Source organism: Aulonocara stuartgranti (genome assembly GCF_965226115.1).
Source record: "Aulonocara stuartgranti genome assembly, chromosome: 8".
Taxonomy (NCBI): Eukaryota; Metazoa; Chordata; class Actinopteri; order Cichliformes; family Cichlidae; genus Aulonocara; species Aulonocara stuartgranti.
In genome coordinates, this window is record NC_138959.1 from 13,887,804 (window position 1) to 13,915,299 (window position 27,496).

The following is a 27,496-nucleotide window of genomic DNA, read 5'->3' on the forward strand; positions in this document are numbered from 1 at the left end:
TCAGGTCCAGTGAGGAGAATGTCTGTGAAGCAGCAGTTTGGACTTTAAATCCTCTGAATGGAAGATTGCTTTGATGGACAGCGGCACAGCGACGTGCATGACCTCAAGTACCGCTGACACCGCTGCTTTTGAAGTGGGACCTAAAGCTGACAAAAGTCACTGAGAGGGAGGTCATCTCGGTGCAAAAATCGCTTTGTCACCTGAATTAGGCTCAATTCCACCACGCCCGATAAACAGAAACCAGGACAACAGATGTTAGTGTCAACAGGAAGGAGGAAAAGCACAAAGCAAGACTGCTGCAGAACATTCAAGATGAACTTAAGACTCATCTCCTTTTATTCCCTGAAAACATAGTATGTACATCATCCACAATCTTTTTTTTTTAAAACATCTCATCAGAATTTTACACAATGGCATATCTACAAATGTATAATATAATCACAGTTTGAATATTCCACAAGACAGATCAAAGGGAATCATTGCACAGCAGGAAAACAAATAATGGCAACTTCTCTCATTTTCTTTTACAGATCGGCACTCGCACATACTGAACACCATGTTTTCATATTCATCAAGGGAAACGTGAGGTTTGTTTTAGTCAGCCGCACAATGCTGCAGCATGGCTTCATTTCAAGGCTGTGGAATCGTGTTGGATCAGCGGGAACGTCGCCTCTCTCGAGTTGACACGCTATGACCAAAAATCAGACGCCGCGTATTAGCATGCCTCGGAGGATTTACTTGGACAATCCCATGCGACTGTATTGCATAGGCTGTATTATGCTTCTGTGCCAGAAGCAAACTGCCAAAATACAAGACTGTTAATCACCTTATTCAGCAGCAAGCACCTACTTCTTGATTAAAGATGCATGAAAATTTGGCATAATTTGCAAAAATGCAACTTCACTGAAAATCAGCTAAAAAAGGCTAATAACACCCAGAATGAAGACACAAACTCCAGGTTTGCTACCTGCATGCTTGCATACTGAGCTCACGTCGCAATGAAGTCAGTTCGAATGAAATAAAAAAGTCAACACACCGAAACCTCTGTGCAGAAATAGAGAGGCTTTAAAGACTCCGCGCACTCAATCCTGGAAACTTTCATCTTTATTAACATAGTGGTCCATTTTAACATAGCCTCAGGGTGAATTTTGGGGGGGGGGGGGGGGGGGGGCGTGACCCATAAAAGCCCGTTTCAGACTGTGGGAAAAAAAAAAGAAAAAGAAATGGAGGCTTATCTTTTGTGACAGCTTCTGCAATCAGATCAAACCAACTGAAGAGAGACTGGCATTGTTAAATTGAGTTGCTCTCTTCCCTTCATCCAAAGTGTTTGCGAATGTGTATCTCTCTTACTTAAATAGCTGTCAGCGAGAGACAAAAGCATTATTGTGTGTAGCTCGGGGATGCTGAGCTGCAGGTGTGTGCGTGTGTGCGCGTGTGTGCGCGTGTGCGCGCGCGCGTCTTCGTTTGGCTGACAGACTCTGCTCTAAATGCAAATCGCACGTTCCCTCTCGGTGGAACAAACTCCGGTTAAAGCCTATAAGCCCCGACAGCTGAAGCATGTACACAAGGTGTAAACACAACGAGGCTCGAGAGGTTAACAAAAAGGCACACATGCAGCCATGCACACACCATTTTAAATATCCACACACACACACTGGGACAGGTGCTTGTTGCACGGACATGAGCGATAAACAGACCACATGGAGACAGACAGTCATGTTCAGAAACACAAAAAAAAGACAAAAAAAAAAAGAGAAGAAAAGAAAAACAAATAGGATCAGCATTGCACTTTGTCCCTGGATATATTTCTGTTGGCTTTCCTGAGCTATAGCTACAGATCTTCTGTTCTCCCTTTGATTCATCTACATTTGATTTACTTCAATGGACTCAGTGACGCTACAAAAAAAAAAAAAAAAAAGAAGAAAAAAGAGGAGTGTGACAAGAATACCTAAACATTTCAGTCTCTTTTTTCTCCCCCAACCTCCTACCAAATCATATTATACACATGGTGCTAAAAAAGTTTCCAACCACTGAGCATCTGCCAAAAATATGAGGAATGCTAATGACGCCGGAAAGCCGAGACATACACATCTTGTCTGGATTAGATGGGCTACTGCCAACTGATGCTAATGAACTGCCTACAATCTCAGTTTAAACACTAAGGTTAAGGACTAAAATGTTTGAGGTATTCATTCATTTAAACTGAGAGCAAAAAAAAAAAAAAGAAATCCACAGGAAAGTGAGTGACAAAGAATAACAGATATGAAATCACGTGTACTAAAATAAAACTCAGTTTTAACCCAACCTAAAAGAAAATAAGTGAAAATACGTTGTGGACTGCTTCTAGGATTTGCTGATGGCTGCCAGGAGGAAACTGAAGCAGTCTGCTTCCTTTCAAGTCTAGCAGCGGTGTCGCACAGATGGTCAGGTCTTGCTGATGTGAAGAACCTTGGTTCACAATCTTGCACCAGCCACGGCTGATCTGTTTTCTTCAGGTTTACCTTTAAATATGGAGTGGCGTGCTGTCAAGCTGAGGAAGCAGTCTTTAAAAAAATAACAGCAATAATAACAATAATACATTTGGCTTGGAGACAGAGAGAACATGCTGGCCATGAGATCATCTCAGTGTATTTACCGTATGATGGATGGAGATCTGTGGAGCCTAATGTGTCAGAATGTCAGGATCTTTGCCTCTTGTTTTTTCTTTTAGCTACACTCCAGGTAGAATTTGCTATACATTCAGAATGAAGTCAATTATTTTACAAGGCAATTAAAAGTTTCAAGCTAGAAGCGACTGGCGTTAAGAGTCTTCTTGGTGTGGCTCGGGAGGGGGGGGTGATCCAGAGGTGAGCCAGAGGAAGATTCGTTGTGTCAGAGGCAAAAAATAGAGAGAGTTTTACAATATGGATGGAATAGAGATCATTCAAGTAGGTTTAGATAACTTGTTTTTCCCCAAATGGACAGAAACAGAGTTTGAGTGCTTCTTCACGAAACAGGCTGCTGGCACTTAGACATTCAACTCATTCTTCATGCGTGTAAAAAAACAAAAACAAACAGAGGTCCTCAAATAGTTCTCGGGCCTGTGAGGCGGTCGTGTCACTTCCTCCTCACGCCGTCCTCGGGATCCCTCTGCTGCTTTATGAGCTTTTCGATCTCAGCCCCGAGAGTCTGCAGGTTCTCCTGAAAAACAGAACAAAAGGGAAGATGAAGCATTAAAGCGGCACACGAGGGACCGGTGTGCTAGTTATAACTCTATTGTTAAAAACCGGCCCCTGTCTTGTCCATTTTCCTGATGTTTTCTGAAAATAGCAGGGCATTAGTCACACCGTCTGCAGAAACCAATTGCCGCCATCAAATCTCATCAATATGAAGGACAATCATCGGCGGCTTAAAAATCAGAAAAGCCTGGATCATCCATCTCGGTAAAAGTGAAGCCTTGATATGGCTTTGTCTGAATATTTTACTGTCATTTTAACATTGAGTGTTTTTACATCATTCCTTCCTTCACGCTGCCAATCATCTTTCATCTGCAGAAAGAAGTCTGAAAGCCAGAAATTACTCCCACATTTTATTGCAATTTATTGTCTTGTTCAGGTTTTTTCTTTTTTAATGAAGAGAGTCTCTAATATGTAAAAAAACAAACAAAAAAAACCAATAAGAAGCTGACTGGCTGCATCATTTGGAAATATTTATGAAAGCTTGTTCCCACATAAACATCAACGTGGCTGCGACAATACACGTTGAAAGAGTGGTGACACTTTGCTTGGATTTATGTGGGCGTGTTGGAAACGCTAGAAATATTTTGTTTTGTTGTTTTTGTTGTGAAATCCACCAGATTGATTTTTTTGTCATTTTATTTATCGATTTATTTATTTTTCTGGCCCACCATGTTTGACACTGATTCTAGACACATTTGACATTTTCTATGTCGACATTTGCTTGCATTGCACTGCATTGCACACTGACTGCAGAAACAGACACAGCGGTAAATTGCCTGTAATTGTCTTGTTTTTATCCACAGCGAGCAGCATTTAAATAAATGACCTCTGTTAAAACTCACTGCAAGCCCGGCGCTGCACTAACTGACGGCAGCTACCTACTGTACGGCTCTGGAGGATTCAGAAGCCACGGAGAGAGATTTCCCTCAGGAGCCGGTGGAGAGCAAAACAGAGTGAAATGGAGAAACGCCACACAATCACAGGCTAATGTTGTTTTGGGTTGTGACTGCTGGTTACATCCACAAAATCAAATTGAGGCTGTAAGCTTTATGTTCAGCGACGAAATGTGAATAAATATGAGCAAATCAACATAGATACACAACAAGGTCAACACGCAGCACTCTGATAAATACATCCACACTCCAGCTGGGTGGGTAATGCCAGTCTTAACAAGGTTAATCTTAAAAAAAAACAACAACTACAAAAAAAAACGTCTGATCGTGTCCACTAAGGGGACATAAATAAATACTTTCCACATCCAGCCTCTACATGATGTCATATCCCCTCTCAAGTTTCAAACCTGAGAAGGAATATTGATCGATACGACATCAACAAGTCAGAAACTACTAAGTGCATTAAAAGACCGAAAGGTTCAGCACACTAAATGAGGATGGACACCATTAATTGAGGCTTAAATCAACTATGAATAAAGAATACATGTCTCAGTTACAGTAGGCCACAGTCTCTGTGCTCAGCGATAGCATCAATAATGCAGGCTCTGATCTGAATTGGACTACGACTTTCAACGTGTCGTCTCGAGTTATGTCAAGCTGACAAACTGCTCGTCGCAGGACTGTCAGCCTGTCAAATATCTCACAGAGACAATACGATGCATGCTGTGGCTGGCTTTGAAGCTTCGAAGAGCGATCCAAATATCACATAACGCCACTTAACGAAAGGGAAAAGGTGGTCTGACATTCACCCTTTATCACATTATTTTTAATGGTGGTTTCACAACATGCGGTTATTGACAATAACTGGCTGTGTGGCGCGGTTTGCTTCCTGCCATTAAACAGAATACAAAGGCAACGACGCAATGAAAAGATGCCATAAGAGATACACAAGAAATTTGACTGAACTTAACGCAATAATAATTTGTAAGATGTCGAGATGATAGAAGTTTAATAGCAAATATCTCAGTGTGAAACTTTGTGCTAGAGGCGCTAAAGCAGAGCGAGCCAGGCATCCTGCAGTCTCCAGGGCTTACAGAGGTGTGAGATTAATGTACGACAAGAACACAAACGCTAGAAACACAAAAACATCTTCCAACCGTTAAAATAAAAAACACGAACGCAGCAGAATACACCTTTACAAGCACGAGCGTGATCTGTGCAAATGAAGAAGAAGGGGAAAATGCTACGCTGGCAGCTGTATGAATTAGAAATGCTGATGTGAATAATTTTTCGGTGTTTTGTGATGCGTCAAACTGTGAATCCACCAGTTTGACATCAACTCACATTTTTATATTTAGATTTGTTGGATTAAAATGGTGATTGCAGTGTCCGCACGCTTTGATAATGAAGTCACATCAGGCTGCGTCGCTCCAAAGGTGAAGCGTGACGCTCGCACGGCTGATTAATTATCCGCTCGAATCACAAAATAAAATACTTAAAAAATTTTTTTTTAAAAAGCAACTTAAGGCTGCAAAAGGAAACTGCTCTGGTCATCAATATCATCACTGCGTTTAAATGAGTTGTTCTGCATTTCAAGAGGAATACTCTGGTGCGATGAAGCCTGCTGGGGTACGCCTTACCTTCAGCGTAATGTTCTTCAGCAGCGTGTCCTCCAACACGGCCTGCAGCTTCCTGTTAATCTCCAGCGACAGGTCCAGGGTCAGCCCGCTGTCTGCCGGGTGGGAGGTGTAAAGCGAAGCCATGATGCCTCCCCGCCGGCTGAGGTGGGCCTTGTTAATATCAGATGCCTCTGATGAGAGGGCCCCTGTCTCCTCTCTCAGCACATAGCTCTGGATAATTCTGCAGGGATGAAGAGGGAGGAGATGAGTCAAACCACATGCTTCAAAAAAAAAAAAAAAAAAAAAAGTAAAAGGGAATAAAGTGAATGCATCGGCTGGAGACTGCTGAGTGAAGAAAATTGAGAAAGTGGGATTTCATAGTTAGGAGCTCTCCATGCTCCTGCAGAGCAATAAACCATTTCCAGCAGCAAAAAAGGAAGAAGAAAAAAAACTCAGCCGACATTACAAGAATACTAATCCCACTGGGATGGGCTGTTGCACTCATGTACGCGGGATACATTCAGTCATAGTTAGAAAGAATATTATTGTGCCTGTCAGAGAAGGAAAGGTAATGAAAACGCGGCGTAAGAGCGGCCGACCAGGATTCAATTAATCAACCGGCATGCCTGCATGCGCGTATGAGAAAGTGAGATAAATCTTCATGTTCATTATACATTTTCATCACAGTAACAATATGGTGTCGAGGTTAAGCTATGTTTGTGTCACAGAGAGGGAAAGAAGAGAATTAATCAACTTAACAGCTCTAAACTTCCTGTTGTTCAATTTTCCCATCGCAGCCCAGCGAACACTGAGGAGCAAGTGTTTCCATTTAGAGGAGACCAGACCCATAGAGAGCCGCCACTGAATTTCAATTCATTACTGCCGCCTACATTCTTACTCCCCCCCTCCGTCAATATGTGACCAAAGACAGAGAGTGAGAGAGAAAATAATGCAAAGTGCAAGCTCAAGCGAAAGATGCTGGTTAAGTATGGTAGGGAGATTAAAATGTTAGCATTTTTTTTAAAGTCTGCTGTCATATGAGGGAAGATATTTGAGTTAGACTTTAGACATCAAAACTGAAACATGCGCAGGCCTTTTCCAATTGCATCCGTATCCTTTCATTTTCCAATCACTTAATAAAGGAGTGCAGATAGCTGAAGAGGGCTGCGTACTGTCCTAGAGAAAAGATCAACAACCCAGTACTATAATCGATATTTGTAACCCGCTGTCGATCCAACCATAAACCTAAAGTACTCAACTATCAACTAGCAATGTGTAGTTCAAATTCAGGGTGGCTAGCTATAAGATGAGCTCAGAGTAGGGGGCACTTAAAATAATAAAAGCTGAAAGACTCGAGATTTTTAAAAAGATTCATTAGATAGGAATACAGTGTTTAAAACGCTTCTATTTCTATATTAAGCACAACTACCACTACTGCCACCAAGACTCATTAAGTATTTATGAAAAATGCAAAGTAGGAATTAACACAGAACCATAAATGGAAATGAGTACAAAACATCATCCTGTGCTATGAGGAGCTTTATAGATCAGTCATCTTTCAGTCTGCAACAAGCTATGGATCCATTCTAGTCAATTACACTGACCTCCAGTGGTGTCTTTCAGTGTTAAACACCTAGATTTAGACATACATGGGGGACTAAGTGATTCAAGAAGAGCCCACTGTTTAATTATTCCTGTTCGCAGAGGCATTTATGTGAATGTGTTGGGAAAGAGGTGAAAAGGGTCGGAAACATGCCTGTGATATTTTCATTAATATAACATGCATTAACGGCCCATGTTAAAATAGGTGAATCGAGTTGCAGGTACCAATCAGCATGCAGCAGCCTACATTTGTAAAAAATGCAAAAGCACCAGCAATTCAACCCGAACTGAAAAGATTCAATGTTTGCATAAACAGAAAAGAGAGATTGTTTTTAACATGCATTTTAAGCATCCATACTCAGAGATGGGTCCTGCTCCTGTTCTTTTATAATGCATGTGCTTTTTATGCTAATGTAAATCTAACACATAAGGAAAGCGAACATCTACCTCAAACTATGCTATGGTGTATTGATTCTAATCTAGCAAAGCAAATAAGTACATGGGTGCAAAATTATATGGATAATAGCTCTGCAAGTATCATAAAAGAGCCACCACCAGAAAATATCCCCATCCACACTCACAGAAAAACACATGGGCTACCACAGACATAAAATTAAACTTACCTCTAGACTAGCCTTGCAAGGGTCCATATTAGGACCCCAGTTCCATCACGACAGTGTTTAGTAAAAACAAAAAAAGTGACAGAAATTAAAGATGTGGCTACATGATGTGCTCAATGGCATGCACAGGTCGGCAGGGGGAAGAGATCAGAAATTTAGAATGACAATGACTTATTATTTTGAATCTAAGACTCAAAGGGATTTTTTTTCCTTCTAAAAAAAGAGGGGCAGCGAGTCATGCATGCATAGCGTGAGGGTGGCACAACAGCTCAATTAAGAAACCACAGTTCTTAAGATTACAAACTTTGGACTTCAAAGGTCGGAAGAAAGAAAGCGGACAAAAAAAAAAAAAAAATATTGTGGTCTGTATTCAGAACATGGAGGCTATAAGCAGGAAGTAATCAGCTTCATTTTGTACAACAACAAGTACACCTGCTCAGTAAATGCAAATGCATGTGATGAGATCTCAATAAACCATAACACAATCCTTCATCCAGAAAATATGAAGGGACAACATCATGACAACAGCAAAAATACTTTAAGATATGACCCTGACTCGCAATGAGACAGATATCCCTGAAGTGATGCGTCCCATTATGCATACTTAACCCATTCACCAGTGTGGGCCCACAATAGCCTGCAACAGAGCCTGTATTCCTCTGATTTACAGTTATCATTGATCGCAGCCTTAGTGGAGTGAAAAGAGTGCTCTCCAGATAAATAGGTATCAACACCTCCTGAGCAGAAGGCCTCCGCCTGCTTTGTTCCCATCTGGTCTTCAACAGTATCATTTTAATTCAAGTCACATGAACAGCCAATTTAGACCTAATAGCCATAATAACCAGGTGTGGCAGTTGAGGGAAAGACATCACTGCCCTTGAAGGATGCTGCTGCTAATTCTGCTCGTTTTAGCTCATTTACTTCCAATCACATATACTGTACTCTATACACTGACCCGTCTTTGACTTCCTACACACATTACATCAACAAGCCACTCCGGGAACATAATGCAAGGCTGCGTGATGAGTGAAAATACATCTACAAATCACCAGGTAGCGATAAAATTGCTAAGTGGGAGGGACCATTTCTGGTTTCGCAATTATTTTTTCTTTGCTCCTGCAAGACTATTATATTGTAGCAATGCTACAGCTTTTTAACTGTAGCCGCAGGTTTCAGTCATTACAATATGGTTTCTGCAGAATCTTGTTCTGTCTGGCTTAGAAAAACAAAATACTACAATACCATTGATCTACAGCTACAGTTGCTAAAGAAAATAGACCAACGGTACTGTAAGACTAAGCAATATGGACCAAATATGATCCTGCATTAAAGCCATAAGAAGATTTCACAACTGAACTTTAGCCAATATCGAGAGAATGGGCAGCTTAAGACGATGCTCAGACCTGATTTTTCTGAGCAGAACAAAACAGAAGATCGACTGCATCACGTGAGTTCGCCAGGCTGGAAAAACACCATTTATTTTAGGCGATGAGTATCCTTGTTAGACACCTGAACACTTTACTGGACTTTGTGAAAACTCACTCAAGTCAGACCCCACTGCATATTCCTTCATGGGATAATTATAAGAAAGGTTTAGGGCTCAAACTGTTCAAATGGGGCACTGTGTCTCTCTCTGTGTTGCAGGCGTATTTGTGAGCTAGTGGGGCCACTGGGACTGCAGTGGACTGCACTGATGCAGCTTTAAAGAAAAAAGGGTTTTAGATTGCAACAATAAACCGTATCACTATCAAATATCTACTTTGAATAGATTTTAAATGTAAAACGTATTGTCCAGCCCTGACCAGTGGCACCCAGAAAGGCTCCTCCCACTTTCAAAAGTGAGCTTAAAGATGAAAAACACTGCTATGATTATGACAAGTGTCATGGATGTGGTATCGAAGATTAGCCACCAACTCTCCTTTATCTGAAACCCTTTAAGATTTAGCCGCTATGTATCAGTCTCTTTATTCATCACCTGCTTCGGCCTTACAGCTATCTTGTCAGTGTTCACCGGGCTGTCCTGGAGGGATAGGGACAGAAAGGCAAAAAGGACAAATTTACATCCCTGCTCTGAGTAGTGTAACCCTCCCACACCCGGCCCCGTGCTTAGCAGAGATTTTACACAGCTAAATTTAGCTTCGCAACCGTGGGATTCGTCCTCAATTTTAACTCTTAAATGTAGGTTGAGGCTAATGGATTTAATCCGAGTTTATGGCTGGGAAACAAATGAGAAGTGGGAAAGCAGAGATGATCCAAGGAGAATCAAGTAGGATGGATGAAAAGAAAAAAAACTGAAGCAGAACTTTAGCAAACTGTACAGCTGAACTATAGGACTTCAGTTATTTACCTTTCAGCTTTGAGACCTTCTGACTTTTTAAATATCCTATTTTTTTAGCTTTATATCATATCAAAAACAAATATATAGATTTAATAAACATATATTCATTGATCATTTTATCCTAGTATACCAGTATAGCACACGATGGACTGCGAGGCCTTAAATGTAGAATACGCAACAATGCGATGAGATTAATATCGTCCAAATGTCCTTTACACTGGCTTTTTCATTGCAGGTGATGGAGATGAATATGGATGGAGCATCATTAAGCAGTCATACACATGCGGCTCCATGTATGGCTCAGACTATAAATAGATTTCAGCGAAGTTTGTCATGAATGAGTCAGTGCCTTCATGGGTTAGGATCAAAAGATTAGAGGGTGAGACAAAGAAGGAAGCAGAGCACCGTAAACTGTCTGTATGGGGGTCAAGGTCAGCTGAAGCATCCTTTCATCATTTGGAAAATCTGTGTCGAACCAAGTTATGAAATGAGATATGATACGTTCAGCGCTCAGAGCTTAGCTGTCATATTGGTCAGGGTGTTTCGATGTTTAAAAAGTGAATAAAAAGAACTGAACGTATACGTAGCATAGACTACACATCCTACTTTAAGTTGTTAGTTTTCTTAAAAGGCAGAGGTTGTTTGCAGAGTTTCATTTTCTCAAACCTGTAATATTACTGCTATCTTTTAAATAAAAGCCATAAAGCCTGAAACACTGTATCTGAGACTTTTGTGCATTTGCACTGGGACTGCTGTCAATTTCAAACCTTTATTCATAAGTACTGCTTGAGCACGCAACAATCAAAAAGATTCCAAAACATTAGAGGTAGAGATGCAAGAAGTTGTGTCATTTCCCGTTTTCTGCTTCCTCTATGTTGGTCCATCCCACTCACTTGGTCTTTTTGCGGATCTCTTCCACCAGTTGCTTGATATGGTCCTCCATGAATTCGATTTTCTCCTGCTTCCGAGCTAGAGCCTTTTGCAGACGGACGATACGCTCAACGAGCACAGCCTTGTCGACCTCTGGGAAACTGTCCACAACCACCACCGAAGGGCCCGACTGGCTCTCTGGTGACCGCTCTTCAACGCCACTGCTGCCGCCATGACGTGCATTCAAAGAACCTGGAGCATCAAGGGGACAGACACACATCACCAATGAACAATTTTCACTGATGTGGCTTTGATCATGTAAGAATAAGCTGTGAAATATTGCTTTCCTGTATGAAACATTGACTAGATACAATGTTTGGGGGGGTTTTTTAGAAGAAGAAAAAGAAGAAAAAGAAGAAGTAGTAGTAGTAGTAGTAGTAGTATCTATCCCATTGAAAGGCCCAATAGCAAAAAATAAAAAATTACAACTTTAGGTGTTAAATACTAACCAAATCTTGGAGTAGTACCTGAGGAACTGGAGCGACTGCCCATACTGCTGGCATCCCGTTCGCACCCTCCATTCTCAACTTGCTCCAGCCTTTTTCGGGCTTTAGAGAAAAAGAAAGATTTGTTAACTGTCAAAAAGTGACTAATACCAAGATGTCATTGTCACAGACACTTTGTGAAAATCAACATCACTGACAATTAAATATTATGAAAATGAGCATCACAGCTCAGCTGAACTCTCGGAAGGATTCAACCTGAATAAACATGACACAGGTTGCTTATGAAGAACCCTGCAGGCTCAGCAAACCTTCCAAGGTTGAACAAAGGCTTGAAATGACTATGCTGATTAAGTGTAACTGCTACACTGATGAAAAATTACTGTTTCTGCCAAGAAAAATGTCCTCTCTAGCCTACAAGACAACTGAAAGTGAAAGGATTGATCACAGAACATAAAAGTGCTGAACTTTCAGCTCTAAGGTTTTTCTTTGCTCCCAGAGAAGAGGCGAGGGAAGCTGGCTCACCCTGTTAGGTATAACCACAGCAGGGATCCACCTGTACACTCATCAATCACTTTGCAGATTCTCCTCGTTATGTGACTCTGTGATAGTGTTCCTCTTTGTTTTCTTATCCAGGTATACTTTAATTGCCCTGACACTATTTTTGCGATCATTGTCATGTTGATTTCCAGATGGTATTGTGTTGAGAATCTCTTGAAGGTTTTCTGTATTCATGATTCCAACAGTTTTGACAAGATCTCCAACACCACTATTCCCAAATCATGACAGAGCCTTCACTGTAGGCTGTAGACACTCATTGTCTCCTGAAGTCCTTCATACATAGATGGCGATTTCAGAATCAGAAGACGGGCCAGATACATGTGTCAGGTTTTTGCTGGCTTTTTTCCCCAATTCTTAAGGATATGACTTTCAAATAATGTTTATCTGATGGAGATAATTTTTCAGGCCTTGCACTTCTTCTTTTATCCTCAAATTTTTTAAAGCACACACTGCACACCATTCTGAGATATGCCAATATTTCACCTAATAGCTCTTTGGGAATCTCCTTGCTGGTGTTATCTTTGGAACCAAAAAATAAGAACATGAGCAAAATGTCACAGCAAATGTCCAAAAAGAACTATGAAAGCCCTTCGATAAGCCTGGAGAACTATTGCTTAAGACTACTTTAAAAAAATGACGAGAAGCTGGCTCCCTGGAAGCTAAATCTAAAGAAAAATGAGGTGAATCAAGACTTTTCTGCAGTACTTTATATATATGAATGACAAAACTATTGAAGGGTTGATAATTCAATGAAATGATACAATTCTCTATATTACAGTTATTCTGTTGTTTCATGACAGTTAGCAAAGGGTTTGTCACAGTGGGTGTCTGCACATGTTTGATTTGCACAGATCTCTTTGAGACCGGTCTTCTCCTTAGATGGAACTCGGGATTTTTAACTTGTTAGGAAAATGTGTAAAGCACTAAACAACCGAGACGCTGCCATTTTCCATGATAGATGTTTGAGAAATCATCTGCCTTTTCAAACCAACCTTTATTATTATTCTAGACTTTCTATACAAAAACAAGAGATGCATAAATACATTAGGGTATCTGACCTTGTGTTAGCTGTTTTGTGAGGTCTTTGATATTAGCAGCTTGCTTCCTTTTCTGAGTCACCAGCTCATCCCTCAGCTCTTCTACTCTGGTTTTCAGTTGGGCCACCTCCGTCTGCAGTGCTGCCCGCTCCTCCTGCAGACTCTGCACCTCTTGTCGTCTTAGCGCCTCTTCCTGTTTCAGTTGCTGTGACTGCAGGATTAATGGTGTAAGAAAAAAAAAAAAAGACTAATGATGTAATAACACCAATTATATAGTAGTAATATATATTGGAATGGCTGCTTGCTTTAAAAACAAAATTAAAAAGATATTTTAAGGCTTTCTCCTGAATTTTGAGCAGGAAAATGTCATTACTTATAACAACACAGTGATCCACTGTATGTTTTCTCAGTTCTGCTTCTACAAAATGATTGAAACATTTGATTAGAAAATGTATTTCAATTTTTCTTTAATCAAACCAGGAAACGTGAGCAGACGCTGAAACCAAAACAATTTGATAACAACTTCAAAAAAGAAGAAAAACAAAGACAAAAATGAGTTTAGTATCATTTTTATCTTTCATCTCATCAACAAATGCATTGTATCAGATAGTGCATTCAGAGTACGCCAACCTTGTCTTCCAGCAGCCTGTTGGTCTCCTCCAGCTTTCCTTGAAGCTCGGTGAAGTTGTTAGTTAGCTGGTCCAGCTGAGACTGTAGTGCGTTGCTCTCCGACTGAAGCTGAGCGTTCTTGCTGCTCAACTTCTCAGTGAAGCCCAGTAACTCAGCTTCACGCTCTCTGCTGCCTTGTACATCACGGTGCAGGTCAGCCATTTGATTGGTCAGGCCATCCACTTCATCACGAAGTGATTTGATTTCCTGTTCATCGCTACATCCAGAAAACAATAAATAAATCATTAAATGGGCTTTAAATGGGCTCAATGACTAAAAAAATAATAATAATAATAATAATGGCAAGCTAAACATTTTAACTGTTCAATATAATTAAATGTACATGGATTGCATTGCTTATTTAGGTAAGCCTTTTCTTTTGCACAAATATAAAAATGTTTCAGTTTTCTCTACTGTGACTATCCCTTCTTTCTATTAAATCATCTTCACATGGCCATCACAGTCACACACCCACACAGGGACCAGAGTCCCTTTCCTGCCCTCTATGCTATATCTGTCTCTGCTCTATCTTTAAATGCTCTGATGAAGCAGTTGAGTGAGAAAAAAAGAAGAACAGGTAGTATATTACAAACTGTACATTTCTATAAAAAACTGTCATGTCAGCATGGTAATACAGGTCCAAAGCAAAACAAAAACAAAAAAAACAAAACAAAAACTTATACTAAACATGCTTGCTCATAGTGAAATAACAAATGTCACTTTTTTGTGCATTAAGTATAGTTAGGCCCTTTAGTTGATGGTGCTTCAATATTTGTTACTATGTAAATGTGCTATCTTTTATTTATTTCTGTCAGATGCCACATATGCAAAACTGCTCTGTTCAGTGTGTGGTGGTGTCCCATCACACTTCCTATATGGGTGAGTGTGTGGCTGTACCATTGATGCTGCTCCTGAAGTGCAGTCACCTCTTCGAGCTTTTCTCTCTGGCGGCCAATCTCCGTTTTTTGCCGGTTGATGATCTCCCTGTACTTGGTCAGCTCATCCTCCCACCGTGGACGCTCATCCTCCAGACACTTTAACTAAAGAATAACACAACTTTCTTGCAGTGAAGACCTGGAGATATCCTGTGTGCCAATGTTTAAACACCTGTATGTCGAACAAACCTTTGTGCGTAGCGTATCAAGCTCATCCATGGCCTCTTTATAGCTCCTCTTCAGGTCTTCCAGCTCTTTGGCTTTCACCCGGTGTAGCTGCCAGATGCAGTAGATTGTCCATTAGATATGCAACCACTGTTTTGTGTTTTGCATTGCTTCTGTAAAAATAAGCTCTTAAAATAAGCTATCAAAAGAATACCCAACAAATTTTCCTCTCTTTTTGTTCAGTCTGGTAACTCACATACACAAAAGTTGATTATGGAGTTCCACAGGGTTCTGTCCTGGGACCAATACTTAAAGAAAAAAAAAAAACAATTATAAAAACTTCTCTAAAGCAATATTATTCTGCTATGCAGATGATTACCATGATAGCCAGTTTATGTATGTAGCCATCCAGTTGCAAATAATTGCAGTCTAATTTAAAAACGCATACAATAATGAGCACAAATCCTCTGCAGCACCTATTTGGTACACCCCGACTGCAAATAACTGGCTGGTTACATTTGCTTGTATTCTGGTCATCTTCCTACATAAAAGCAAGGTTGCTGAGTGCCATATCGTGTTGCATCCTGCAGCAACAATGTCACTATTTGTGGAGAAATTTCTGAATTTTTTTTTCCAGCTCTTTTCAGAGCTGGATTTAATGTGAATTTCTGTGCATACAGACTGCAACAGTTTTACAGAAGACAGATTTGCAACATTTGCTGATTAATTACAGACTACATTCAACCTCAGGTTGATACCAAACAGACTCCATCTTATTGCCGTTTTGTCACTCTGAAGATGGCAAATGAATGCGAGTGGTCATAGACCTGCCAAAGTCAACAAGATCACAAGTTGCAATAATTCTGGCCCTGCCAGTCTCCAATTACTGTTTACCCTAATGTCACCAGACCCTTGTTACTCATGCTTTATATTTAGAAAACCTATTATTTGGCCCCAAAAACCTCTGAAATCTAATCAGTGCATAACAATACCCTGCCCTCCAGTACTACTGAGACGACTATGGAGTCATTTTTCACCAGGACTGGTCGTTTGACTTGCAAATGAAACATGCAGTTGGGGCCACACCTGCTTTCACTTCCACACTATACTCAAAATAGGAAACTCTGTGATTCAGTGATGTTGAAATACTAGCCAGCATATTTGTCTATAAATAACATTGGTCAGAACTCTGCTAATTCTGACTAATTATTACAACTTAAGTTCAGTGGTTTTACAAAGCAATGCAACTATCGGTCAAAAAAGAAAATCATACAGTTGCAGAATTTTTAATGCAGAAGCCTTCCTGGGCAACCTGTGTGTGTTATAGTAATCTGTTCATTAAAGTTGCTTTATTTATGCATTAATTAAGCATGTGAAAGCAATGACCATCTTTTTAACAAAGCCATTACCAGTGCTACTGAAAGTCAACTTTTCCCAGAAGCTATTAGTAGTCTGTGGTAACCACGACAACATGGCAGTAATGGAGATGCTGGTAAATTTTCTACTGTTGATTCTTACATTTATCCCTTCCAATCTAATTTTATAGCCAAAAACCAATGGAAACTTTGTACTTGCATTATTTATGACTGAGATGCATCATCACTTGAGCATAACACACATACTAAAATAAACACAGGCTTGGACCAGTTTATTCATCAGCAGAGTAGTGACATCTGCCAAAAATCAACATCCATGATAAACCCTGTCCTAAAAACTATTTCCACACAGTATCAGTGATGGCCCTGCAATGTACTCTCCAGTTACTGGGAAGAATAAAATCTCTGACATAATACCTAACTGGATGAATCTCTTTATGATCAAATTTCAGACCCCTGAAGAAAACAAAACAATGTAAAAAACATCTGCCACCTTAAATCCATCAAAATGTAAATCTAAGACCATCTCATTTAAACACAGACATTTTAAGGACTTTCTAGAAAAACAAAACAGGCTGTAGCATGAAAACAGGAGATGTGTGATGTATCCTGAGTTGTTGTTGAAATGCACAGCTTCATATTGATTATTTCTAGGCCATTTATTTTTAAAGTGCATTTCCCTTTAGAGCGGGAAGCAGCAAAAAACAGGCCATTGTGTTTGGATTGAGTCCACGTTTGTGCCTGCGTGTAAGGCATGTCTTCTCGGGGAGCGCGAATGCCAGTTTGTTATCTCGTCCAAGTTAAGGCAATTACATCTCTCAAACTGAGAAAAACAGGCCAAAAACATTTTTACTAGAAGAGCTGGCATCGACAATCAATAAAAGGCTGAATAATGGCTTGGCGAATCACAGCGTATGTGCAATTTTGAATTATTGTTTGTTTTGTCTTCTGGTGCCTCGTCACACAGATAAAAATCGAAATTGAGTTCACAAGTAAAAGTAAACCTTCATTCATCAAACAGTTATGTCACCCACTAACTATTGTTTTTGCCGTTTTGCATCAATCGTTGTCCAGGAGTGAATATGGGGATCTCTACACGATAAAAATCAGTGCATCCTCACAAAAAGCAGAGCTAGATTTCTCACTTGGAAAGTCAAAGAAGCCCCACCAATCCCAACTTCATAATCCAAGATTGCAGCAGTGTGAAAAAGCAGTATAACTGCAAAACATAAACTCAGGATGACGTCTCTCCCAGCTCAGACATCCAACTTTTAGGATTAAAGAAAGCAACGCAAGTTACAAATCTTTAGTTTTATGCAGTTTAACCTCATTATCAACTAAGTGCACAAACGTAACCAATTTATTTAAAGTTCCTGTTGTTTTTTGTCAGTGTCAAAGGCTCCTTCTAGCAACCTAGTTTAACAAGTTAATCTTCAATAAAATGGGGAGGGTTTTTTTTATTTTTATTCTCTACGTTAAAATTCTCTTTTTTGTGTTATTATTACATTTTCCCCAATTTTTCAGTTTTCAACTCTTGTTAACACAATCTAACAAATCTACTGCTTATTCAGTGAAAATCCTAATGCTATAATGCAATGTAGTAAACTGAACTTGACATGCAGATGCTATGTTTTGCCTTAGGAGGGCAAAGTGGATGATAGGATTGGGTACACATCTCTGAGAATGTGTTGTGTATGCGTATTTAGTTTCACCTCTAACTGGTCTGTTTGTTCCTGCTTGTGTTTCTCCAGCTCTCCTTTCGTCTCCTTAAGTTTAGCATCAAGCTCATTGGACCTGAGTTCCTCTGATTCCTGAAAGAGAGTAGACAGTGAAGATTTTAAAAAACAAACAGGGCAAGAGAAAAGTCAAATACAGTGTAAAAAGACAGCCTTAAAAAAAAAAAAGAATAAAAAAGAGGGGTCTCAGTTGAAGGAAAATATTTTTATAGACACAAATAACAGGGAATAACTGCCAGTAATGATTTTCCATTTGTGGTTTATGTCATATTGTTTTATTTTTAAGTCTTACTTTGTGATATGCTGACACTGTTGTCTGCGATTTAAAAAAAAGGTAATAATCTTTCTACCACAGAGACAGAGACTAGCACAGCTCTTTGCTACCATCACAAGGTACAAATGAAAAATGCTTTTCTCTTGAAGCAGAATCGGTCGTGCTCTAGTTCAGTTGTTACTGAATAGCATATTTTTAAATTCTATGAAAAGAACAATGCCGCGGCAATAGCATCAAGCAGTCTTTGTCTGCACGCGTAATAGCATGTTATAGTTAAAGATCAACTTTTGTGTTGGGTTAGGCCATTTATTCAAAAGTAAGCCAACTGATTGCAGTGACAGATACAAATCATGCACAAATAAACACTTATTCAGACTGATTCTGGGAAAATCTACTTCTTCCATGGTCTTGAGCAATCTGTTATTTTCCTGTGTTAAATATCACAAACCTGGTATGTTCGAATCATGTCCTGGCAGTTCTTGCGGATCTGCTCAGTCTCTTCCTTCGCCTGGGCCAACTTGGACGTGGTCTCTCTCAGTTTGTCTTTAGTTTCCTGCAAATAAACACAAATATGCTTTTGTACTATAGCACTAAAGCACAATTTTAAGATGCACAGATACCTGTCAACCACACAGAAAAGTGGCTCAACAGCTGCGACCTTCAGGAACCACCGACTTTTTTTTTTTTTTTTACCATTTCCCCTCTGTTTATAGCCTCATATTTGCTTGGAGTCACTTCAAAAATAAAACCATTAGTTTGTAATAAGACGATCTCAAAAATAGCTATGATGTTAATGATGATTTTCTTGCAGGTCCATTACTGTACCATTTTCACCCCATTTCATTTTGCCTGTGACTCACAAGACGCCTCTAATTATGTTTTTTTATGGCGTGTCTGCAGACAAAAATGACTGAAGGAGATGTAATTTGTATGCTGGCGTAAGTCTTTGACAAACAACCGGTCTTTAAACAAAAGGAAATTAACATTAACCAGAAGAGGAATGCTGTTTTAATAATATGGGTAAGGCATACTCTGAAAACTGGAGCTGCATGTAGTCATGTAAATGTGTCATTTTAATTTTTGAATAAAATTTGGCTCTAGCATGCTGAGGTGCACATGCTCACTCTATAATATCATCGAAATCCTGAGGATAATATATGCAACAGAGGTCAAATTAACCTTGTACACCTCCTTTTTTACCTTCATTGACTATTAAATTTTAATAAAATAACAAAAAATAAACACAAAAGTTACATTACCTTGTGCGCATCTGCCTCACTCTTTAACTTGTTCTGGGCCCATTTGACCTTGATGAGATGGGAGTTGATCTCCTCCTTTAGTTTGTCCACATCTCGAGTCAACCTGCCAACCTCCCCTTCCTAAGAACGCAGTTCAAAGGACAGATCAGCAAACAGATATTTGGTTGGGAGCCAACATTTCTTTTATTAAAAAACCTGCTTTTTGTTTCTCACTGATAGTTCTAAAAGGGTCCTACATCTGCAAACCACCGTAGGAAGAATAAATCTATCGCCCACACAATGCTCGCTTCACTGAAAAACTAATATAAGGTCGCTTATGTGATCTAATTTTCACTGTGAAGTACTGTGTATTCAAAGCAAAAGCTATGTCTATTTTTTTATTATGTCTAGTGGCAAATTAGGCTGAATTTAAATGAGTTCAAATAGATAAATACAAAACTCTCTCTATAAAACAGAGGCACTATAAAATAGTCACCTTTGCTTCATACAGCTGCTGCAGCCGCCCTTTCTCCTGAGCCAGCTGGTTTCCTCGCAGGGCCTGGCGATCCACCTCTTTGGTGGCTTCTCTCAGTTTCTTCTCCAGACTCTCTTTATCCCGCCTCAGGTCGAGGGCCTCTTTCTCACCCCGCACGTATTTCATCACCATGGTCTCCTTCTCTTGCCTCGCCTCATCACATTTCTTATTCACCTGGGGAGTTTTATTTTTTTAATATTAGGAGATGTCAGTTGACACTTCGATCACTGAGATACTCGTATTGTTAGGTCCTTATACATATCACAAAAACAACTGACGTTTCTCTTGGAACTGTCCAACAGCAGATGGCTGAGGCAGTGATTTATCAGCTACCTTACTTTGCCTTCCATAACCTGGACAAGTGACAGACAGCTGGAGAAACACATGCACCCTCCCCAGATGCAGTGGGGGTAGATTTCAGGACTGTCACTGTTCATCTGTCAGCATGTCAGCATTTTACAAATGGAGCCAACAAGCTTTCCATTTGCCAGCTATATTAAAAAAAAATAAAAATCTGCTCCTTATTGAAGGCAATTTATTAGCTTATTATTTAGTAAAGGACAGTAACGCTCCCAGGCTTTTATAATTCCCATATTTTTCTTTTCTTACACTAACAAGGGCTTAACTGTATTTTTTAAAATGATTCAGTAATTCATCAACGTAATTAAACAAAATGGTTTTTTTTTTTTTTTTTTAAATGGTAGGAAATGGTATCAAGGAACCAAAGAAGACACATTCAGTCAGTGAAAGCTTGATAAATAAATATGTGCCATTTAAGCAGCTGATGTGTGTATGGCTGAAACGATAGTAGGACAGGCTCTGCTAACACAGTTAAACATCTAAAATAATGTGTGGAGGAAAAATAACATAATGGATGCTGGAGGTTTGCTCTGAAAAGAATAAGCAGCAAGTGGATAAACTACTTTGTGTGCTGCTATGCATCCTGCAGAGGAGAAAAAGGCTTCTGCCACCCGCTGTGGTTTATGATGGAGCTGAAGTCTGTCAATGGGCGATTCCTCTGAAAGGCAGCTGATTACACTCTTTTATTTATTTGTTGCACAGTACTTGGGATGGCGTGTATTTGCACAGGAGAACCTTATAAAATTGTATTATAAATTTAAGAAAGGCTGTGTACGCCTTCTTTCTTGTACAAAAGCACACGGGTCCACCAACCACTGTGGGGAAACTCAAAGGAAAGAAATTATCTTTTATTTGGCACAAAGCGTCTTTAGATTAACAATACCAAATGTTTTGATCCTCGGGGGCTCCAGCTGATTATGAGCGGGACACACTATTAGTACAAGAGAGGAATGATTCAAGAGAAGGGCTTAAAGAGAGACAACCAAGTGCAAAATCAAACCCCTACTGCTCATTGAGCAGTGAAATTAAAAATTGTAAAGTGTGACAAAACTGTCAAGAGAAAAGTCCCTTCCATGGTTTCAACCAGGTGTGCAAATGGTTGGATGAAAATGTGCTTCCCTGCACTATTCGTTTAACAAGTGATTAAATCTGCAATAACAAGAGTTTGCCGTGCAAAGACCTTGAACATTCAGCTGCTAGTTTTGCGCAAACAGCTTGAAAGAAAATGAGAATACAAAAGCCTGAGTATTTTTGTAGTTAGACTTCATTTTAACCATTTCAGCAAGTACTTTAATCTAAAGACTAACACAAAAATATTTAGAAGAGAATGTGACATTGACATTTATATTTTAGAAAGCCATATCTCAAACTAGAACCTATAGCAAGGGGAAAACTGCTTTATGTGCTGCCATGTATCCTGCCCTGATACCCCTATACTCTATTCAGCAAATAGGTGCATTATTACACAATGTGAACCTTTCTTCTATAAACAGAGTACATACAAAAAAAGCCCCTGACTGTTGTGAATGATGTGAATGACTAGTCCAGAGCGCTTTGTTGTGGTTTGAATTTAATTAGCTGTCTGAGATGCAGTTTTTTCACTATGCGATCTCTCCCCCAGATGCTGTAACATTAGTTCTTGTCAGTACATTAATAACACCAACACCATCAGCAGGCATTCATAAAATTGGTGGCAGGAATGTGCACCGTTATATCTTGTGAAGCTCAGAAAACCATTTTACCTACACTTCAACAATAGTGACCCCCCCCCCCCCCCCAATCCAACCACTCAGTGGAACTATAATATACTCCCCCCCTCCCTTTAACATTTTTTAAAAAATGTAAAAACTGTGATAAACCTGGCCTACTGATAAGACAGAAACGAGAGCAGAGGTGCACATAACTTTAAGACTGAGGCAAAGCTAATTTGTGCTACCAGATTATCAAGGATGCAGGTGAATAATAGGTTCCAGTTGTACCTGTTCAATCCGGTAACCTGTCTCCTTCTGCATCTGCTGGAGAGCAGCTTTAGCTGACTGCTCCTGGTGAACAAGTTTATCCCGCGACTCCTTCAGTTCTTTCAGCAGCTCGTTCACCTTCGCCTCCAACTGCAAAAACAGGAATAGACAGTGTAATCAACTAGTTGGGCAATTTTGAAGTCTGGGCCACACCTGGGATAACCTGCTACGCAGGGTGACAACTGAGACAGAATGTGGAATAACTACATTTAGACAGCGGTGTCAGGGCTTTCAACCCCTCTAGATACTTGTACTGTAAACATGGAAATACTCCATTAAAAAATAATGACGAATGACAGACGAGAGCCTCTTCTACCTGAAATATAATCTTTTAATCTGATTGTTTTATGGCACAGTCTTTATTTTCTTATTACATTTCTGAAAAGTAAACAAAATTATGAAATTATTTTGGATTTTTGCTGGACAAAAATGATCCAGGCATATACTGGATGCGTGTAATAATAAAATTACTCCTGTCTGTCTGCTAGGGCAGTGCTTAAACAAACCATGTTACCAAGAACATATTAACCAATTATTGTTGCTTCCATGGCAACAGCAATGCTTAACTGAGCCCGATGAATAGAAACGCACTTTATGTTTGTAGTTGTAGCTAGGTGGGTAAGCTTTGTAAGAAGCTTTTGTGGTGGGAGAAACCACAAAAAAGGCGGGATATTAAAAACTGCATAGAATTCACACAAATGATGATGTTCATGCCCATTGAATGTTGGCAATCAGTACACATCACCGGGCTGTTTTGTTTGACTCGCCTGTTTACCAGTTATACACAGCTGTACTCCAATTTTTAATCAAACTGATATGTGACAGTGAAGGGTACAACTACACAGGCTTGCTTCTCCCATTTTAAACAATACAAAACAGACTAATTATTTTCTTGAATGTACCCTTGTTCTCTAACTAGAAAGGTGCTCAGATATCCATCCCAGCAACTTAAAAGCATCAGGTGTGTCCATGGTTTTTGTATTTTGCTTAATGCACCGGGTCACATTCCATCACAAGTGCCAAAACCAAGGTTGAATTTGACAGATCAAAGCATTGCTGACCTCACAACTTTGCCAATTTCAATTGACTTTTAACAGACTCATACCACTGAAAAGCAAAACTCCACAAGATAACTTTGGTGAGGTTTGATCTGAATATCATTTTTGCCAAGTTTGGTAAAAACCACAAAAACATGTCCTTACAAAACATATACGCCAGCACTCCAGTGTGGTGCTTTGAACACAGCTTGACCCAACAAATCCAACAGGAAAAAATTGCATCTGGTTCAAAAGGTACTTGTATGAATGTCTGAATACTGATATGTCTGACAAGAAATCAGATTAAAAACACTGAAGTGGAAAATTTTCTCAGTGATGGAAAAATCATTTGGTTAATGTGCTTCCATTACCATTTCTTATAAGTCTCTTGGAAAAAGAACAAAACTTGATGACACATCCAAATAAATATGGCCTATTAGTTTGGAATATGCTTGACTTTGACCAAGTTTTCCCCCTCATTACTTGAGTTTATATCATAAACAGTGAATTCCATATAACCCTGAACAACATAAGAAAGCATAGGGGCACACTAACCTTTGTAATGGTGGCAAAGCGCTGCTTTTCTGTTTCTGTCCTCCTTTTGAGCTCATCTCTCATTTTGTCCTTCTCTGAACAGATACCCAGGATCAGCTCCTGATGTCTCTTGTTTTCCTCAAGCAACCTGTACAAACAAGAGAGCACGCACAATCTCAATTCAGGTCAAGCCCATATAAAGTAGTTTTTGAATCTCTAAAAGAATCTTGACTGCTGCTATTAAGGCCAAGAGGCATAGCGGGACAGGAAAAATCTGTGGATTATACTCTGTATTCATCACAAAAATTAATGCTTAGGTTTTGACATAATTATTCTCCTATGTCTGCTTTTTCAAAGTAAGAAAAAAAACATTAAATGAGTAGACTGATCCCATTTAAAAGTCAAGTACAGTAAATATGGCACTTTCTAATGACCTGCGATATGAATATGTAGAAAATACCAACTTACTTCTGAATAGCCTTCTCCTGTTGTGCATATTTGTACTGCACACACTTCTCGAAGACTACCATGCATCCCTCCTGGTCCGTGGGGAGTCCATTGACAGGTGAGCTCCCTTTCCGCTCACTTCTATCGTCACCATGCGGCAGCTGACAAGCCAAGAGCTCAGACTCAAGCTCATCTAGCAGTGACTCTTGTGACAGTGACCGCTGGATCTGAGAAATAAGCTTTCGGCTGCAATCAGTGTCATAAGGACTTGCAGAAGAATTTGAGGGAAACAGGTTTTTGGCACTGGTTTGAGGGCTGGAAGCAAGCGAGGAGCTAAAGGTGTCAGAGATCGGGGTAGAAGGTCCATTAGAAATACCGGAGGTTGTTGTTGAGTCTGTGGGTGAGTTTTTGGAAGTGCTATGGACAGAAGAGGATGATGGACTCTCAGCTGAACTACTATCCTCAGCAGGTGATGGCTCAGTGGGGCAATTTGTAACCAAGAGCGATGGCTGTTCATTGCCATTTGGAATGGTAGCATCAAAAGTCAATACGGTATCTTCTGTCCCTTTAAGAACAGAAGGAGAGTTTTCTACTACATCCACAGTAGGTACTGGGGCTACCAAAGTGCTACCACTCTCATTTGAAGGACTTTCTGGAGGCTTCCCACTTTCCACTAAAACAGTTCTGGTATCAACAGGCTCCTCTTTCACATCTGGATGTTCATGACTGCATGTTTGAGCTTCATGTTCCGTCTTTGTGTCCATCTCAGCAAGTGCTGTAGTCTTGACTGATTCACCGTCAAGCTGCAATTCATCTTTTGCCTGACTGCAGGTTTCCGCCTCCTGTGCACTGTTGAGAGAGATTTCTTCCTCCTCGTCTGCATTAGACGTGTTGACATTAAGGAGATTCATCTGGTGTGATGCCGTCGTCAAGGACTGAACCTCTGATCCTTCCATCATTTATGTATCTGAAGCAGGACTGAGGTGTACCCAGGTCCTCCTCTGACTCAAATCTGTGTGACAGAGAGAAAAAAAAAGACTGAATGGAAGCAGACCTAAACTATTTATTTGTTTTATTCACACCAACACAGCAGTTTTTCCGTGAACAACCTGAAATTCCTTTAAGTCACAGATACAGCACCTGGATTACTATCATGTTTTCCCTTCCTTGTTAAGCTTAAAATTTCCTCATTGTAGTTTATTATGCAACCAAAAGGAAGCCTAAACTCAAAGAATTTCCCAACATACAGCCTCATTTGCTGCGACACACACAAAGGGGTGTGGACCTGTAAAAACCTGTGGTGAGATACAGCTTGAAGAGCATGGTACACACATAAGATAGGCATTTACGATTACTGCAAAGCCTGAACTTGCTTTCAAAATACATGCATTCAGAAGTCCCACAATTAGAAACATCCTGTTTAATGAATTCATTCACTTTCACTTTTTATTACACTTAGAAGGGACTCGTGCATACTCTCCAGACAACGTAAAGAATAAGAAATAAAACAGCAATGGCTGAGAAAAAGAAATTAAAGACAGTTTATAATTTAAGAAAATGTGTCTGCTAGCAGATTTGCTCTAAATGGTTTAAGGTTAGTAAACAAAGCCGTCCTATCTGAGTCTGAAGCCTTAAATTACAATTTTTTTTATTTAAATAGCGTTTTCTCAGCATTTACCGTGTTATTCATTACTATGATTATTAATAACTGGGATCCTTTAAGTTATTCTCCCTTTAACAATGTGTAATCGTGACGCCCCTTTTCTGTTTCATGTCCCGAAATCCTCCTCATTTGTCCCACCTCTTTCAATACCATCGTCTAGCACTGCTCTTATACCAACTAAGAGGAGTTTCTTTATGTTATTTACACTAATACATACAAGCATTAAGCTCACCATTACCCTGCAGTCATAAATGTAAGGCTGCAGTTACAAAACGGCGTCTTCTGTTGACGCAGTAAAAGCGCAACAGCTTTAACAGATGCAATGCAGAAGATGCTCCAGTGACGGGTGCCATGCAATAACACAGGAGTTATTGTAATGTAGGCAGTCAGTCTTATTAAAACATACCGTTAAGTGTCCGAGCTTGCTGTAAGCAGCAGGCCGACGTCCCGCTTGTGTTTACTGCTGATTAATCTACATTTCGCTTCATTTAACGTTAGCAACACCTTTGATGGCTTTAGCTCGCTAGCTATTGATTTTGCCTTGACAGGGCTATGAAAACGAAAGGAAAAGAAAGACTGGCGTACGACATAGAACACCCTGTGAGTAAAATATAGCTACTAACAATAGGTTTAACGCTAAACTACAGACTGACAAACTGTAAGCGGGCAGTTAGCCTAGAAAGCTAAGCTACACTGATAAGCCTTGTGTTAGCTCGTACAATCCAATCATCTCATGCTTGACTTAGCGCAGCTAGCGCTAGCATCGAACATAAATATCAAAGAAAGCTTAATAAAGGCTGTTATAAGTTACCCACCGAGAAGGAAAACCCCATGGTGTGCTTCGATGTGGAGACAATCGGGGTAAAAATGAACTTTGAACCTCCCCTGCCTTACCAGCTGATCGCACAACAAGTCAGTCACTTTGATATGACACATCAACAAATATGGCCACTGCAAGAGAACCAATGACAGCCCAGTGAGAAATGACGTTTGTCTGACGTAAATACAGGATAGGCTCCAGCCCATGGACAGCCCAGCCCTGACTACAGGTATCTACAACACCCACGTTTATTTTCTGGAAGAATTAATAATATGTTACACATTCAGAAAGAGCGCATATGAGCACAGTAAAGCCCCAGTTCTGAAGATGTTGGGATGGTGTATAAAATGTAAATAAAAACTGAGTGCAGTGATTTGCAGATCTCATAAACCCATATTTTATTCACAGTAGAACAATCAACATATATT

At 39.9% G+C, this 27,496-nt stretch overlaps 1 protein-coding gene across 3 annotated transcripts; it reads right to left on the bottom strand.

Moving 5' to 3' along the window:
- Nucleotides 1–301: 301 nt before the first annotated feature.
- ccdc186 (coiled-coil domain-containing protein 186) lies at nt 302–27,211 on the bottom strand. Of its 3 annotated transcripts, XR_014278303.1 has the most exons (17): nt 27,064–27,211; nt 24,607–25,597; nt 24,160–24,286; nt 22,529–22,657; nt 20,151–20,363; nt 19,676–19,795; nt 18,865–18,969; nt 18,119–18,217; nt 15,055–15,141; nt 14,828–14,970; nt 13,892–14,147; nt 13,283–13,472; nt 11,670–11,768; nt 11,184–11,412; nt 5,752–5,971; nt 2,636–3,180; nt 302–2,501 (listed from the first exon to the last, which is right to left on the bottom strand). XR_014278303.1 is itself a non-coding variant. In XM_082543310.1 (16 exons), exons 2-16 carry the CDS (start codon nt 25,542–25,544, stop codon nt 3,097–3,099), a joined length of 3,021 nt encoding a protein of 1,006 aa, XP_082399436.1. In that variant the 5' UTR covers nt 25,545–25,597; nt 27,064–27,211; the 3' UTR covers nt 302–3,096. The 3 variants fall into 3 exon arrangements, 2 of the variants coding, with proteins under 2 accessions (XP_082399436.1, XP_082399435.1); XM_082543310.1 differs by having other exon boundaries at nt 302–3,180; nt 11,688–11,768; XM_082543309.1 differs by having other exon boundaries at nt 302–3,180.
- Nucleotides 27,212–27,496: the final 285 nt, after the last annotated feature.

Excerpts from the sequence above, each read along its gene's own strand:
- ccdc186 (XM_082543309.1), bottom strand. The coding sequence starts at position 25,544 with ATGATGGAAGGATCAGAGGTTCAGTCCTTGACGACGGCATCACACCAG. Across the intron at positions 24,287-24,606 it reads CAGGAGAAGGCTATTCAGAA|GTTGCTTGAGGAAAACAAGA; the intron begins GTAAGTTGGTAT and ends TTGTTTGTACAG. Across the intron at positions 14,148-14,827 it reads CTTCAGGAGCAGCATCAATG|CGATGAACAGGAAATCAAAT; the intron begins GTACAGCCACAC and ends TTCTGGATGTAG.